The 18,332-nt window shown below is 35.1% G+C and overlaps 1 protein-coding gene across 1 annotated transcript; it reads right to left on the reverse strand.

The window, feature by feature from the left end:
- Window positions 1–902: 902 nt before the first annotated feature.
- LOC143864109 (general transcription and DNA repair factor IIH subunit TFB2-like) lies at window positions 903–17,721 on the reverse strand. Its single transcript, XM_077374903.1, has 16 exons — window positions 17,516–17,721; window positions 15,749–15,916; window positions 14,648–14,716; window positions 11,769–11,862; window positions 11,410–11,510; window positions 11,180–11,225; window positions 11,040–11,099; window positions 10,734–10,802; window positions 10,453–10,536; window positions 10,253–10,336; window positions 7,983–8,068; window positions 6,887–6,977; window positions 5,272–5,352; window positions 3,715–3,789; window positions 3,451–3,603; window positions 903–3,206 (listed from the first exon to the last, which is right to left on the reverse strand). Exons 1-16 carry the CDS (start codon window positions 17,626–17,628, stop codon window positions 3,195–3,197), a joined length of 1,386 nt encoding a protein of 461 aa, XP_077231018.1. The 5' UTR covers window positions 17,629–17,721; the 3' UTR covers window positions 903–3,194.
- Between the last annotated feature and the right edge of the window lie 611 nt (window positions 17,722–18,332).

The following is an 18,332-nucleotide window of genomic DNA, read 5'->3' on the forward strand; positions in this document are numbered from 1 at the left end:
AAAAAAAACAGGTTCTTTTGGGTGAAATTTTAGACCGAAATTCCGAAGTTTAGGCCGAAATAAAATACAATTTCGGGTTTTTGTGATTTCGGTGGTCTCCACCGAAATCCGAAATTCGGTCGAAATTTAAAACCATGCCTAAAATCTCTCCATTTCTCTCTCATAACGCTAATTTTAGTGAGAACTCTCTAAATTTAGGGAGAAAATCTCTCCCTAAGCTAATTCTCGATTCTAATGCTTACAAAAACACTAGAATAATTGATATTTCCTTCACTGAAGGATTTGGAATAAGATTGGAATTTGACTTCAATACCGATTCTTAATTCTTGTAACCCTAACTTACACTTTAGGTGATTCTAACTGTGACACGGTTGGCTTGCAAACGGACGGTTAGAGTCTGATGAAGGATCAGGATCATGTTGACCATGTGCATGGGCCTGCGTTCGCCAGTGAGGAATTCAAATCGAGCCTCACTTTATGCATTGGTTTGGATTGGGATCACGGTACCCGTGCCATAAAAGTACGAGGTGAAATGATGGGTCACACCCTTTGGATGGATTCGGTTGGAGATGGTGGGCACGCTCCGAGTGTAAAATGGTGAGATCCACCAAATATATGGTGGGCCAGGAATCAAAACATGAGGTGTAAAATGGTGGGCCCACCCATGCTATGTGAGTAAAATGAAGTGCCTCACCTTATCAAAACATGTGAAAATAAAATGATGGGACCCAGCCATGCTATATGCACCGAGTGTAAAAATCATTTTGACCATACAAAAAATTTTCCATAGAAAAAGTTCTATGGCCATGTTTGGCAGCCACAAACATTTTCCCCATAGAATAGTTTATCAAGCAGTGGGGGAGGGGCAGGGATGGCTGGAGAAAGACATATGAGAGCAGGAGTGAGAAGATGTTGAGTAAGTGGATAAAATAAGGAACAAATAAAATGCATTTGGCATACAATTCTTTGAGCAGAGAATATTGACCTTTATCATTAAACATCCCCTTCTTTAGATTATTGGCAACATAGGACTTTGAAACTTGATGGTGGAAATATTAGTGATAACTTACTAGCTTAAGAAACTCTTTCGACTCTCGAAGCTTCGCATTGTACAAACTGTCCATCTCCTGCAGTATCGAACAAGTACTGTCTCACTTCTTCTTCTTTCTTCCTTTTTTTTTTTTTTGAATGGTAGTACTGTCTCACTTTCCTGCAGCACAATAAAAAAAAACTGAATGATAACAAGAACATTAAAAAACAGATTGATAACAAGAACAATCAGAACAATCCTTTTCTTTTCTTTTTTCCTTTTTACGTCCTGATTTATTGGCGCGAGTGAATAAACAGTAACAATAGCAAATAATGTTATTCATAGCAAGGATGATACCAATCATGGTATAAATTTCCACTGAAATTGACACGAAGCGAACCGAAATGCTTTCGTTTCCCTCTCCACCGAAACCCAAATGACAGAAATGCAAAACAAAAATCGTGATTGTAATAGTATGCTATATCAGTATGTAATACATAATTATATCTATATGAATTGCATGTGAAATGTGGTTAATGTATTATGTATAAAAAAATATATGCTATATCAGTATGTAATACATAATTATATTTATATGAATTGCATTGGAAATGTGGTAAATGTATTATGTATAAATATTTATATGACTTACAAATGAATTTCGTATGTACTAAATTCCCAGAATGTGCGACAGTGCATGTCATGTCATTGGTTGTCCTCCTCAATCAATTGGACTATGGCAAATCGCTTGTGTATCGGTCATTGGGAAAGTGCAAGACGCTATTGCTTGCAACTGGTGTGTGCTCGATGTTTTTAAATCATTATGGATGATTGTCTTGCTTATGTGATAGCTTCTTCTTCTTCTTCTTTGATTGGTGCTTATATGATAGCTTCTAAGTGGGTATTTGTTCTTATTCTGGCTTTCCACGAAAATCCTTAAATTCTGTCATTTGCATAAGTTTTCATATGTTTTTGTGATTTTATAGGATTTCCACTGAAATTTCCAACCGAAACCGAAATATTTCCGTTTTTTGTAGCGACCAAAACTGAAATTTAAAACCTTGATACCAATTCGATAATAACAGTGAGAAAATTGAAGTACAATAATAATATCTAAAGTCAAAGACAAGAAAATTGTATTCACACCACATCTTTACATGTTAACATCTAACTTCTAGGAAGCATCCTATGGGCCCATAATCTATAATATTACTGCATGTAGCTCTTATTGAAAGCCCATCCTCCATGAAAGACCTAAATCAACTATGTAATGGCACCAAAGTTGGATTGCCAATGGCCAAAGACCAAAGACCAAAGACCAATCTGATTGAACCATCCTAGGCATCTCATTAATCAATTTTTGGCAGCTAAATGTGGAGACCTAAACCAACCATGTAATGGCACCAAACTTGGATTGCCAATGGCAAAGACCAAAAACCAATCTGATTGACCCATCCTAGGCATCTCATTAATCAATTTTTGGCAGCTAAATGTGAGAGATGTAAACCAACCAAGTAATGACACCAAACTTGGATTGCCAATGGCCAAAGACCAAAGACCAATCTGATTGAACCATCCTAGGCATCTCATTAATCAATTTTTGGCAGCTAAATGTGGAGCATTATGTGTATATCTTATTTTTATTTTCCATCTTCTTACTCTATATATCAGATAGCATATGTCGTCTGCCCATGGTAGACGCTCATCATGCAAGTGGAGCCATGCTCCATAAAATCATTCACTTTATAATATCTATACAGAATATTTGAAGTCACATGCAAAAATAGTGAAAACATAAATAAACAAAGGGAAGGGATAAACATCAACATTTTTCATGATTGCATGTTTACCTAGCATCCTCCATTACACCCTTCTAAAGATGGAGTGTCATGGATAAAAACATCACCTGTTTTCTCCATTAAATTACCCAGTTGAAGCAGAACAACAAAGCAAATTGGCCAGGATTATTTCATTCTTTACAACATGATACTTTGGAAAGATAGGGCATCCCGCAAGTCGAATAAATTTGTACTCAGTTTCACAATAATTACACTGAAAAATAGAAAAGTACATACAACACTGAAATGAAAGACAGACCTTGCAAAGAGTTCAGTAGTGGCTGCAAGAAAGATGTCCTGAAATTTGACTGAATTTGCATGAGAGGCTAAATCCCATTCTGTCATCAAAGAGTTTTTGAGATCAGCTAAAAGTCAGTTCTTCATGTTATGTTCTCATGTAATAATAATAATTCCAGTGATCCACACATTTGCGTACTGGCAATTGTGTGTGCAACAAACACCTAACACAGCTGAGCTGCGATTTGAGTCTTTGTAAGTGGGGTGTATCAAAGATCCACTGATCACAAACATATATTATATACTCAAAATAAGACATAAATTGGATAGATTATGCTAAAATACCATCAACAAGTTTGCGTACCATTTCTGGCGCCGGAGAAAATCTCGCATGTCCTGGTGTGATTCTCCACGGACAATTAGACGCATTTTCTTCGAATCTTCCCACAACAACCCACCAATCTCTCTGGCAAAGTCACTCGCAGCTTCGAAAACTTCCTGCAAAGGTAACATAAACATGTAATGTAATCAATTGGGCTGGGAAAAATCAGCAAGGGAAGAAATAGCAAAGACAAAGTATGTCAATGTAAGGATGTTTGACATGTTTACCTTGGATGGGAAATCTTCATAGAGATGAGAAGGAATCAGCTCAACCCTATTCCGATCTGCTTCCCATAGTCTAATCTGTAGAACAAAAGTCATCTTATCAGATGACAAGTAAGAAGCATACTTACTAAATTAGTGTAGCAATAAAAGAGAAAAGTCAATGTTTAATAATCCTGAACAAGATCTGCTGGTTCAACTGGAACCAGAAAGTCTGCAGATCTGCTAGCCTCCAAGTACTTCCCTAAAATGACTTACTGTTTTTATCTAAAAGAAAATTTCTTTAAATGCCAATTTCTTACTGAGTTTTAACCTTTTTTTATACCCACTATTTTATCTTTTTTTTTTTGCCTCCAATAAAAATTATGATTTAGCCGACACTTTGAATTTATTGCTAACACACATGTCCACACGTGTCCAACACAGCACGCGTGTCTGCACGCGTGTCTGCACTTGTTGACACTCCTGTTGACGCTCTTAAATGTACTAGAAGCGTTAGACTTAATATCAGTGTCGACACATTTTTGTATTGTGTCAAGTGTGACATTCTGTTTAATTATTGAATATTGTATTTATCTCTTTTACTATTAACTCTTCTTTTTTCTTTTATAAACTCTTCTTTTGGCTCTTCTTTAACTAATATGTACCGTAACATCTCCTCTCCTAAACCTCAAACACTAAATAAACTCTTATTCCAACATTATATTTATTGTATCATTGGTCTCCCTTTCTTATTGCATATTGGAGATTGAAGAGAACTAGATTAAATTGATGAATGAGTTGTTATTTGATTATTTCACATTTGTTTTAGATTATAATTGATTAATCCTAAGATCTATTAGTTTGTAAAATGATATCATATTTATATTGTAAAAATTATGATAGTTATCAATAATTTTATATTTATGGGCGTGCATGGACGGTCACAATTTCTAGATTTTTAGGGGTTACTATGGCAGACACTTTGTATCCGTGTCGAAACTCGACACATGAATCTGTGTCCACAAATCATGATTATATACACTTTATATTTTAGCCGTGTCCCCGTTTCTACATTTTGGGGGTTTGTCGTATCTATGTTGACATGCGGCATTCATGTCGCATCCACAAATCATAGAATAAAAGTTACTAATTAAAAAAAAGGGGGGCCCAGTGCACGAGGCTCCCGCCATTGCGGGGTCTGGGGAGGGCTAGATGTACGCAGCCTTACCCCTGCTTTGCAGAGAGGCTGTTTCCGTGACTCGAACCCGTGACCACCAGGTCACAATTCGCGCCAAGGCTCGCCCTCTTAATAAAAGTTACTAATTATTACATAGAAATTGATATAAAACCATGAAACGGGAAACAGGAAAAAACTAAAAAGAAAAAAGAAAAGAAAAAGACAATTACATTCTACAACCCTCATTATAATTTCTCTTTCTCTACACCTTTTACTCAATTATTGAATTTCTGATTTGATCAAAAACATTTGTTTAACTGATTGGGATCAATCTAATTGAAGCCAGTCTGATCAGACTACCTGTCCGCTAGTCCAATTTTGAATAAGCACAATGAAAGGGGCACCTGATCTGTAACATTCTCTGGAACTGCAGGTGTCCTCTCTGCAACGCGAGGATGGGCATTCTGCTGAAGGAAAGAAATTATCTGCAAATATAATATTTTACGAACATGCAGGTCAGTTAATTGCTTAAGTAAGAAAAAAATTTACAAGAAGTCATGAAATAAGATACTTGGAAAATCAAGGATCAAGAACTTCCTAATAATAATAATAATAATAAAAGAACTTCCCAATTTCTTCAGAACTGAATATAATTTGCATGGTCTTTGAGACCAGTTTAGGTACACTCTAGTCTTAAGATTCTAAACCTTTATCTACAAAGTATACTTATTGTCAGAAAAGAAGAGCTCAGCACATTTAGTTGAATGATGAGAACGTTTGACTGTAAATGACAAGTACATTGAAGCCCATTGATTGGCTTGCACTAACATGTTATTTAAACTCGATGCCACATGGGTCAGTGTCGAACATAGGGATCACAAACAACCCAGTAATGCAGTATGTCTTCCAATGTTCAAAAACTCATAGATGAGCTTGAAACTAGAGTTAAGATTAAATCTTGGTCATCCTATCACATTTTTGAGCCACAAAAGGAACACCTATGGGCAAAAGCAATACATAGTGGATGATAGATGAGAAATTCTTGGGGTTTAAAAAACTCCAAAGAAAAAGAGACTAGTAAAAGAAATAAATATGCATTAAATTTATACTACATATAAAGGGAAAACTCAGTTTCACCCATGAAGGCTTTGCTTTCATGCTTGTAATTTTTGCAAGGGAAAACCCAGTTTCACCCATGAAGGCTTTGCTTTCATGCTTTTAATTTTTGTAAGGGAAAACGCAGTTTTCATGCTTTTAATTTTTGTGAGGGAAAACTCAGTTTCACCCATAAAGGCTTTGCTTTCATGCTTTTAATTTTTGTTTACCTATCTATAACTTGGACGTAACTCAATCCAAATGATGCATTTGTGCTCATATGTGATTTGCTAGGCAATTTCACAAAAAAGCCATTTCGTGGCTGACTTTTTCAGGAGAGAACAGATAGATCATAGCAGATTTTGTCTTGTTCATTTAATTCATCTGATGTGGCTGTTTTCTCCTTAAAAAACTGAGCAGCAAAATTGCCTAGCAAATCCCCTGTTCACATAGTGGTGCAAAACTAAACGGAGTTTGCAACCAAAAAATATAGAAATTGGGCCAAGTCATAGAAGGCCTCTCATTGTTAGTTGATTGAATTTAATTAGACTCTAAATTTAAAATAGCATCTATATGACTATGCGACACTAGCAAGCAAAAAAGCATGATAATTGAGTCGAAGAGAATGGTGTATGTTTGAAACATGATAGTTGTTTTAAACAGTAGAAGTTTCTATGAAGAATCTAGTTCAAATAACCATTTAAAAAAAGGCACCCAGTACGAGTATCTGTGAATCTTTAATAGTCTTCATCCATATGAAGTTTCCGATATGAGTATTAGAATAATGTCATGTCAGACATCATCAGTTGGGGCTAGACAAGTATCAGGGTATCATAGTTGAGAAGTACAAAGATGTTTTTTTGTATAGCATCAGAGACAAATAAAACAATAGAGAATTTTTTCCTCCAGACCATGAACTCTTACCTGCTCTCCTGTAATTCCTTTCTCAAAAGCAGTATTTAAGCTTTCTTTTGTTATTGCTCCAACTATAAGGTTTGGAAGTTGATACTCTATCCTGCATTGTACCAATGTGGAAACTGGCACTTTAATAACTGATTAGAAAATGCTCAAAAAACAATAAAGGGTAAAGAATTAACGACAATAAGGTAACACATTTTGACAGTTTATAGTTTATACAGTCTATGAACATTAATGGAGCACATTTTTGTCACAGATTCAACTAAATAAAAAAAAACTCAAGAAAGCACCAGCGATGTTGAAGTCCTATGACATCCCATTCCTATAGAAAATTATTCATGATTCAACTTAAATCCTGTTTGACAAAAATGCATTCAAAAAGACAAAATGGTGTATGGTTACGTGTTTCTTAGGCAATGTTCGTCTGAGATAGTGATGACCGATTGTGAGCCCGAAATTGATTATTGGACTCAAAATTAAACGTAATTTTGAGTCCAATAAAAGGTTTGGGGCCCACAATTGGTTGTTACAATCTCAAATGAACAGGGCCTTAATGTGTTTGAAGTCACGTGAAACTAAGGGTAAGGAAATGGAACTGCTGGTAATAAAACTTCTACCATGTCTAAGTGGTCCAGACGGGTGATTCCTCATATGCAGATCATTACTATATAGCCAGACCAAAGAGTGCTATAAACACACAAAATTGATGGTAACTGCTAGAATAAGGTTGATGCAGCCATATTTTAATTTTCATCCATTTGAGAATTTTGTACGCATCAATAATTGTCTAATTAATAGGATTCGATCCAATCCACCCAAATTATTGTATGAAACGATTCAATTTTCGAGCCACGGCTTTTAAACAGTAAACAAAGATAATTTAATAAGTATCGAAAAGAAAATTCTTATATAAGAGAACTTTATTTATTTTAAAAACAAATCTGATTAATTTCAAAGAGCAACTCATCATATGCTAGCCAATATTTACATCAACAAATGACACAAAGCTGATGCATAAATTCAAAGTGACCCACAAATAGAAAACAATATTGATCATCATAATATGCTCATCTCATAGGAACTTGTTAAAAGGGTTGCATACCTTGAGAAAAGACGTAAAATCTCGCAATGTAATTTAGATGATGAGTACGCATACAGCCTAAAGTTTGTTTCCACAACTACAATTCCCTGCGCAGAAAATAATACATAGGAAATATCACTAAATTGCTAACTTGACGTTTGAACATATGAACAATTTAAAGCACGTTGAACTATTACAAACTGGAAAAAGGAAAATAAAAAGTCTGAAACTAGTTGGTAGAATACTAATTGACAAGAACAAAGAAAGCTTGATTGGAAGATCGGCTGATCGATATCATCTAACCAGGTGGGATAAACGGGCAACTCACAATTATGTTCTCAAGAAAACACTGGATGAAGAAATCATATATGACAAGGAAACATGAAAATAAACTCTGCACCCAATTGTAAATGCAATCATTTCATAGTGCATAATAAACGGATAATAACCAGTTAACTATATTGACAACTCGCCATTCAATAAAAAAACTATACTGACAACTTGCAAGTGATGATAACGCATGGCAATCCACTAATATGTTGAAGTCATGGTTTAAAATTTCAGCTGAAATACTGAAATTTCGGATTTCAGCCGGGGCCGAAACTGAAATTGGTGACAAGAAAACAATGGATGAAGAAGTCATATATGACAAGGAAACAAGAAAATAAACTCTGCACCCAATTGTAAATGCAAATCATTTCATAGTGCATAATAAATGGATAATAACCAGTTAACTATATTGACAACTCGCCATTCAATAAAAAAACTATATTGACAACTCGCAAGTGATGATAAAGAACCGCAATCCACTAATATGTTGAAGCCATGGTTTAAAATTTTGGCCGAAATGCTGAAATTTCGGATTTCGGCCGGGGTCGATGCCGAAAGTACCAATGTCGGTTTCGGCCCATATTTCGGCATTTATTATTTTATTTTATTTTATTTTCATTTTTTACCCAGATTTCGGCTGAAATTTCTGAAACTCTGGTAAAAATTTTGGATTTTAAAGATTTTTCTTTTTTACCGAATTTCGGTTACAGCTATGTCCGAACCTGAAACAGAAATTTTAAACCTTTAGTTGAAGTTGATATATTCTAACAGGCAATTGGACTAAAATCATCTCTTCAGTCATGCATGTGTAAAGGGAACATGATGGAGTTGGAAACTGCCAAGAACATGCGGCGTGGAAGAAGTTTCATATTTTTAATTATTATTTTCTTCATTTTATTTGTAGCCTACTTTTTAGGCATCAAATCGCCTCCGTTTGGCATATTTTGCATCTTTTAGAAAGGTTTTCCAATTACCTATCTAACGAGCCCAAGATCACATGATTTGGTTGTGATTTGAGCAAGTTGTGGGCATTTTACAGATATGGTATATGCTTATTACGGGATTACTATTTTAGGTAAGTTTTAGACTACATTTTAGGTTCTATTTATGTTATTTTAGACGGACTGCTATGATTAGTTGCTTGGGTATTAAGTTAGCTTTTACGTTTCTTTTCTTATAAATATATGTTATGTAAGCATTGTAATAGACTTTGATTATTGACTTCGACGGTGATTGAAGAATTTATTCCCTACGACGGTGATCGAAGGGCCCCTTTTCTTGTTATTTTGTCTATTTTGCCTCCGCCGCTAAGCAACTAAGAGCGTCCAGATTTTTGGATTGCATCAGAACCCCACTGTGAAAGGATTTTGAAAACAATAAACATGACGACCAAGCAGACCATACTTGACCAGCATTCGCTGCTCCTTACCAATCACAACATGTTCAAAATCAAACTTATAGAAAGTCATTAGCTGAGATAGTCACTATAATTCCCTGCCAATTATGCGATCTAGAGCTCTCATGAGCTGAATAGTACGTCGAAAGGGATTCAAAATCCTTAAATGGAGTCGGGAAAGAATTCAACATATAGCTCGATATAATTCTCCCTGTAACTTTGAATCCACCAAAATAGTCTTTAGTACAAATTAATGATGACCCCCACTTGCATGCTAAGTTACCAATCTTGAAAATTGGATCTGGTGTAGATCAAAGGCTTGATATTTGCCCATAGATACTCGAAGAAACGATGAAGAGAAACACAAAAATTAACTAAAGAAACATACATGTGTGGATGAAAATAACTAAAGCTCCCTAAGCATTGAAAGTTGGACAAGAATATGCATACAATGGCAGCACTCAAACAAAGAAATTTGTGATAACAAATCATCTAATAAGAAAAAGGACAAGTGGATTCACCATTCAGCATGATTTAAAGTAAATGCATGTGGAAAAATTGAAACCTGTTTGCGTGAAGATGAATCTGACAAGCTCACGGAAAGATTGGTAGCCAATTTGGTAGGAATAAACCAACTTTCTTTCCTACCCTAAGGGGAAAAGTGAAGAGTTCAGTATTCCAATAACTGACGTAGAGAAATACTTTTCATATTACCAGTAAAAAGATTTTGCATTCACATAAAGGTACAGTAGGGGTTGTATCAACCTGTTGAAGTTTGACTAATCCCAGGTCTGCGAGGTCCTTGATAGCCTTGCTCTGAACCTCGGTCAGGGAACTTAGATTATATGCCTATAACATATGGAAGCAGGGATCATTTTCAAAAAGAAAAAAACATATGGAAGCAGGGACAAGCCAAACATGAAACGAATAAAGAGAACTCCTCTACTAAAGAACTAATCTACATGGCTTATATGGTTTTTTTAATCAGCCAAAATATGTATTTACTAGTGAAAAGCAATCATGAATACAGAGAACTAATCAACTACCTCACCCATAGCATGAAAACTGAGCTCCAGCAAAAATGAAATTAAATCTGTTGGATCTAAGCCTCTTTCCTGCACCATATTGAGAGAAAAAACCAAAATAAGAATATCTAATCTAAGGGATAAGTACATGCTCCCTCAAGTACTACTTAGAAACCAGAGTTGGAAATATGCAAGTCTTTGCCATGGTACGGGTAACACAACTTTGTCTCCATTGACACTCCGAAAGTGACTGGACTAAGTTAAAAGCACAATAAAGACGTGCAGAAAGTTAAATCCAATGAAAAATATAAATTTCAAAGCCAATACCTGGGCAGTGGAGATGTATTCTCTGATAATGTACCAAAGTTGCGCATTGGTATCCATCAGCTGTGGTTTAATTCAACAAGATATGTTACTATAAGATGCAAAATATCAAGGTAACAGCCCAGAGTTCAAATGATACGCACCAAAAACTGGAACCCACTTTCAGTTAATCTTGGAGTTTCCATTTCCCTGTATGAATGGCATACCAGCACATATCAGCCACCCGGATACTCATCCTACATATCCAATTTTAGAAAAGGAACATAAAATAGTGCCTAAAGAACAATCATCTTAGCCATTCAAAAAAAAAAAAAAAAAACAAACAAACAAACCCAACAATCATCTTAACAAAGGAATATTAGAAATCGATGACCTTGCACTCAAAAGGCCTCGCTGGAAAACCTTCATCATTGAAGAGCTAAAATTTGTCGGCCTTTCCACTTGAGCTGAGCTAACAAGTTGCAGTAAGAAGCACTGGTTTACCACAATTTCAAGTCATGAAAAAAGGAAACACCTGAAAATTAATGGAAGTTCACATTGAACAGAGACAGAAACCATTTTTTTTTCAACCATTCAAAAAAAGAAAAAGAAAAAGAAAAAGAAAAAAAAAACCAATTTTTTCATCCCAAAAAGCGTAGGATGACATAATAAAGTTAGTACTGGAAATCTGCAACGCAGTGCCTGCAAACATAAATAAACAGGCTATGAAATCATAAGAACAGAGATGGCAACCTCCCATTGGTCATGTGCATAAGCCTCTAGATCATCCAAGGTTGGCAGCCTCACGGTGATACTTGAAGGCATAGGCTCTCTAGGTAAAGCTCCACTGCAAATTCCATGTTTATACATCAAAATCCACACCCAGATTGGCAAGTATCGTGTAGGATATATAAATTTTGTTTGATATATTAAAAAGTCTAAAATTCTCTTCAACAAACAATATTAATTAGGCCCAAAAAAAATTATTGCAATATAAGAACTTTTTCAGGTGGATCAAGCGTATGGTCAGACATATGCACCGTGAGGGTGTAAAGAATGTAGTCACAGTGTCACTCAACAAAATCAAAATGCATATTACACTATAGGAAAATGTGAAATGGTTGACAGTACGATAAAGGGTACTGATTGTTATAGTTAGAAAGGACCTCAGTACAAGGATTAAATGTCGGTTTCAGTATTGGTTTCGGCCACTGCCGAAACTGAAATATTTTAGTTTCGGCTGAAATCATGTAAAACCTTGATAAAAATTTCAGTATTTGGAAATTTTGGTGGTTTTAGAGGAAATTTCGGTGGAAATCTTTAACGTTTTGGTGGAACTTTTGTAAATAAGAGTGAAAAACGAAATTTCCATCAAAATTTTGGTTTCAGTCCAAACCGACGCCGAAATATGTCGGCCGAAAGTTAAAAATATGCCTGTGTATTGTTTGGTCACCAAAAGTATTAGTCTGAAAATGAGCAGATAACAAAGTTTACACCAAAGTGTAGATGCAAGTCTGCAGCAGCTGAACCACTTAGCATTTGTTGAAGGTGATATGCAAAATTATAGGGAATTACAAATTACCCTAATCCAAGCATTAGATAAATCCCAACCGTACAAGCCTAAACAGACCAATCTGTCAAATAAATCCTCGCAAAATCATGCGACTGAAGTTAGCAATTCACCAAGCAAGACAAGCAGGCGAGTCACTCCAACATGGAAAAGAAGTAAGGAATGCATCTAACAATAACAAAACCCTCTCTTTATGTGGATAAACATAAATGGTACTTATGTTGATTTTTGATGGATGGATGTTTACATGATTATAATAACTGGAAGGTCTAATAAAATATATATTTATGTTTTACATTAGTTTTTTTCTAGTGTTCTTATCTTTTTCTATCTTCTGTTCTAACTTTTAAATTTCAGCAGCTTAATTTTTTTGTCGCAACTTTACCGAATCAGAAAACAGAAATGAGCAAAAATGCAGAAATCTTTCATTCTAGAAAAAAAACACGAATGCCCGTCGAAACAAAATCGACAACTATTTTCATGAGTTTATCAAAAAAAAAATCAATAACTCTAGTATTTTGTTAATATGATATTTCATAAATTCGAGAAAAAATCAATTGAACTTTTCTTACTGAAGGTAATTCATTATTTTCATAAGTACACCCACTTCCAGGAAAATAGCATCCTTAAGCGTTTCCCTAGCATTTCCTAAAAAAAATAAAAACTTGTTCCTAGAATAAGGAAAATCATTCCTTATTTCATGGGAAATCAGTATGACTTTTAAGTTCCAACATCTTACGCCATAATGTGAATATTTTTATGGGTTTTTTCTAAACTATGCTATTGCAATTTAAAGAATTAGCATAATGTTCTGCGACTCAAGTTTCTATTACAAATTTCCATAACAGGTTATTGTTCAATCTTGATCATTCAGAATAAAAAGTTACACTGGAGTTATCTTGGATTTTTTTGCTGGATCTCAAGATCTACTTACAAATACTAGATTTCAGGTGTAGTTATCTGATATTGTTAGTTTAAGATATTAAGAGTTAGGACTAAGAAGAGAACAAGAAGCCCAAAAAAATAGAAGCTGAACCAATAATTACACATGCATAATTATAACAACAAATGTAGTTTAATCTTGTATGCACGACTATGCTTCTCTCACAAAGATAATTATTATTATATACAGAAAATTCTCACTTAACGTTTCAGGTAACCATGTTTTACATGCATCAAGAGATGCTACAAATTAAGTAAAATTTGATGCTACAAAGTAACTAAAATTCATGGAAATTATGATTAAGACACTCAAGAAGAAAAAACATTCAGACATCATATATTCCCAAAGCCAATCTCGAGGAACTACGCTCGCACCGATTTGCATTCCTGTTAGAGGCTTAGCTCATCTCTTCTGGATCAATGCACTACCTAGAGCTTAAAAAAAAAAGTGTTCTGTCTAAATGACAAAGTATGATAATGAAAGCATAACACAAATTTCAAATCCTGGTACATGGTGGGACATAAACGAAACTACTTGATGTGAGATAAACCAAAGATGGCAACTAATAACAATTTTCTAAAATCTAGAAAAATGCATCGATAAATATGAAGATCAGATTTTTGAGCTGATAGGGCAAGGTAGAAAACCAATTGATATTAGATCATGTTTCATGACTAATATGTGTGCCAGTGTTTTTTTTTTATGACATAGGGTATCCCCACCCCATTTTAGGGTGGGACTAATCCCTATGGATGCGCGCAATCACTGGGGAGCATACCCATCACTTTAAGCCAAAGAGCCACACCCGTCCGGGTTTGTGTACCAGTGTTCTCTTTTCAATAATTTTCATTCTAGAATGCACAATACAAATGTATTGCATGGAAAATTAGTAACGTAAATGGGGATATCAGTAATATATTAGAATATGCACGGAATGGAACCTCCTTCTAACTGACAGATAACAACCAAATGAGGAGAAAGGGGTTGGAAAGATCGCAATGCACCAAAAAATTGAAGTAGCATACGGTACCGAAGGTATATTAATTTGTTGTAGATAAACAAAACTAAAGATTGGTTTGAAAATCAATAATATCAACCAATAGCTTTTAATACACATACCCATATATCAAGTATGTCTGAAGATTACGCTGGAACTTCGGATTTAGTCTGTAACTAGTTTCCCTTTTCCTGACAGTGTAACAAGAAGAATTTTAGCTGAAAGACAAAGTCACAGAGATTGCAACACTAGCAGAAATTTTTCTCAATCTTGGGATCTTCTCTAGTATATTGAAGCATCCATTTGGTCATTTGGAAAGAATAAACAATTAAAACAAATAAAATCATTACCGTTATGTTAAAAGAAAGAATGCAAAAGTGTAATACTGCTATATCAGAGGTAGCACTAGAAGTCTAGAAAGATCCGAGCATCTATATGCAATGAAAATTTGGAGGATACATGAATGAACATCTTAGTAATGTAACTCTTAAACAACATTATTTTCAAAATCTTAAATGGTGAATCACGGTTGTTGTAAGAAAACGACCCCTATTTTAAAAGACCGTACATGACTTCAGCATATTGGCAACATGTATTACAGATTGTACGAAGAATTGGGTGGTGGTTTGGGGGGGGGGGGGGGGGGGGGGGGCGCTGTTAATAACAAGAATTTGTAAGTATTGAGGTTTTAGAAGGATAAGATTAATCAGAACAGCACCCATGCTAACATTCATCAATATCCATAAAGTATATTCTAGTTAAGAGGGAAAAAAAAGGTAACCCTAGACAGAAGGTAAGATAAGATGTTGCATCATGCTACACCTCCAACATAATATGAATCATCTTGCAGGGTTTTCGTTTGCTCCTCAGATCCAATCAAGAATATTAATAACATGCACAAATAGCATTAGAATTATTTGTAGAGATAACACAAATTATAGAGCCATGCTAGCATTCACCAATGTATGTAAGGCATATTCTTGTTTTTAAAGAAAAAAAAAAGTAACCCATACAGAAAGTAAGATGTTGCATTATTTTACACCTCGAACATAATATGAATCACCTTGCAGGGTTTCCTTTAGCTTCTAAGATCCTATCTAGAATATGAACAAATTGCACAGATAGCATAATATGAACAACTTACACAGATATCATTAGAAATTTTTTGTATAGAAAACAAAAACTATGGAGCAATTTATTTAAAAAGGAAAAATATTTCATACCTGTCAGTAGCTTCAAGGAATATTCTTAATTGCAACAACCTATCAACCGCAACTTTATGCTTGGAGAACCCATCTGAAATCACCCATTCTTCCATTGACTTGGCAGTTACAGGGGCATCAACATATAACATCTGCAAAACATAATTCTTTGCCAAAGGAGGCAGCGACCTGAGCACAAGAAACAACAATATATTAATATGATATTTATTTTGGAAAAAAAAAGTAATATTAATATGATATCTATCCCTTCTTCTTTCTTTCTTTTTTGTCATGTCTGTGTGTGTTTCATTTAAGACGCAATTCCCCAAAATTCATTGAAACAAATTCTGCGCATGCATTCAGTCTTTGCCATAGATTACACAATTTCTCTCACATAGTTACCTGGTTGTGTGGCAAAACCCTGGTTCGAGCACGGGTTCAAGGTTAATTATATGCTAGTCATTTAATGAACCCAGTACATTCAGGTAGGCTCAATTGGTTCGATGAAGATGAACCATACTCCAAACCGGTGCATTTTGTACGAGTTCAGAATCTAGTATCCATTTTATTGAACCAGGTAAGGTTGCTGATCGAAAAGGGTAAAACATTCTACCAAAACCTACAAAATTCCATTAAATGCACCAAATTTTCAACATCAGCTTCTCATTCTCTTGGCGCGAATTTAAAAAACAAAAATTACTTTTACAAAATCTTAAAAAATCATTTTTAAGAAAATGGACAATGTATGAAAATATATAAAAAAAAATCCATTGCAAACCACAACTTTGACAAAAGGACTTTGAGTTGTAGTGTTGTTGTTGTTGTTGTTGTTGGTCTTTTTTTTGTTGTTGTTGTTGTGGGTAAGCTGACTTGAATCAAAGGTATTGTAGATTTAACTATTATTAGCTACCATTCAAAAAAAGGTGGGGGTGGCACCAACTGAGGAGAAGATGAGAGAGAGCACCGCTTAAGATGGTTTCGACATATCCAACGTATGCCTCTGGATGCTCCAGTGAGAAGAGGCGACTCGTGCCAAATTGATGGAGTAAAAAGAGGTAGAGGCAGACCGAAAACAACTTAGGTAGAAACAGTGAGGAAAGACTTGATAGCAGAAGAACATAACTAGAGCTAGGATTAGAGCCGGGTAGATTCATTTCACCTTCTTCATGAAATTTTTCTAAAGGATTCATTTAGCCGACCCCAACTAATTTGGGACAAAGGCTTTGTTGAGTTGTGTTGAGTTGAGTATTAGCTACCATTCAAAAAAAAAAAAAAAACAATATTATTAGCTAGTTTGAAAGAAGTGAGGTGCATCTAAGCATCAAACTAGAGTATACATCACATCTATCGTATACCTTGAACAATCAACGGCCGCATGTTCAAAATTGACCTTACGAAATTAAAATTCCTTGGTTGTACCAATTAATTTAACGACAGAACAATGCAAAATTCAATGTAAATACGATCCAATCCAATTTCAGATAATAAAACCTAAAGGAATGCAATAGAGAATGAGAATCCAACAACATGTTTAAGTGTCTGAATTTAACAACTGGAGACTGTTCTACACTAAATGGATCATTTTACACATTTTGAACGTAGAATGGGAAATCAAACAATGCCTTTTAGGGTTTGAATTTAAAAAATTGGAGGCTTTTCTGCATTATAAATGGATCATTTTACAAGTTTTGAACGTAGATAACTCCTAAAACCAAACAGAAAACGGAACATAAGAAAAATAAAATTTAAGATCAAATGAACACGAAATGTAAAGATCTGAAAGAAAACCTTAAAACCGCTTCACAGATGAAAGCATTCTCGTAGAGCTTGTCGAGTTTCATTGCTGGTAGAGCACCAACCATGTCCATGAAATTCTTCGCTATGATTCTCACTTGCGGCATATCTGGGAATTCGAGATCTGAGAAAATTAGGGTTTCGCAGAAAGATCTGATCAAAATTAGGGTTTTGCACAGAGAGAGAGAGAGAGAGAGAGAGAGAGACCTGATGTTCGGTTAGCAGGGTTTAATAGAGCGAAAAAAAACCCTTTTTTTATAGATTTTCTTGTTTTTTGGGTACTGATATTGGCACTACCATGTTTTGATATTTGCACTAAATCGTCTTGTCTTTTATTATTTAAACAGCTGTCAAAGTTATTACACTTCCCAAAATGCTCTCAGAAGCCGGTTAAAATAGAAAGGACAAGTTGAGTTAGTGCAGTTATCAAAATATGGTAGTGCCAGTATTAACACCTAATGATATGGAGACCAAGAGTACCCCTTAATAGGGGACTTGCAGTGAGAAAATGCCATGTGTTAAAAAAAATACTTTTTGATTATTTCCCTAAGGGCAGTGATAAATCGAACCCCATATAAGGCAGTGCTTAGAGAGAGAGAGAGATGGGGGTTGATTTAAGATAATAGGGGGTCGATTTATCACTACTCTTTCCCTAAACTTAAGGGAAATCTCACGTCACTAGTGATGTTGTGGCGTCAATCAATTTGTTAGGTCCTCTTTTAGGTCCCTACTCTTGGTTTCTCTAGCAATACTCTTTTTTAAGGATATTTCACATGATAGGTGTAGGGCGTGAGTGGGGCGACTCGAATCC

This window comes from Tasmannia lanceolata, unplaced genomic scaffold, assembly GCF_043159265.1.
Source record: "Tasmannia lanceolata isolate RefF3 unplaced genomic scaffold, GAP_Taslan_0.1 ptg000048l, whole genome shotgun sequence".
NCBI classification, from domain to species: Eukaryota; Viridiplantae; Streptophyta; class Magnoliopsida; order Canellales; family Winteraceae; genus Tasmannia; species Tasmannia lanceolata.

Bases quoted from the DNA above. Each gene is read 5' to 3' on its own strand.
- LOC143864109 (XM_077374903.1), bottom strand. From the start codon at position 17,628: ATGCCGCAAGTGAGAATCATAGCGAAGAATTTCATGGACATGGTTGGT. The intron at 11,226-11,409 runs GTCATCGATTTC...CCATTCATACAG, and splicing joins CGAGGCCTTTTGAGTGCAAG to GGAAATGGAAACTCCAAGAT. The intron at 5,353-6,886 runs GTAAGAGTTCAT...TTATATTTGCAG, and splicing joins AAGGAATTACAGGAGAGCAG to ATAATTTCTTTCCTTCAGCA.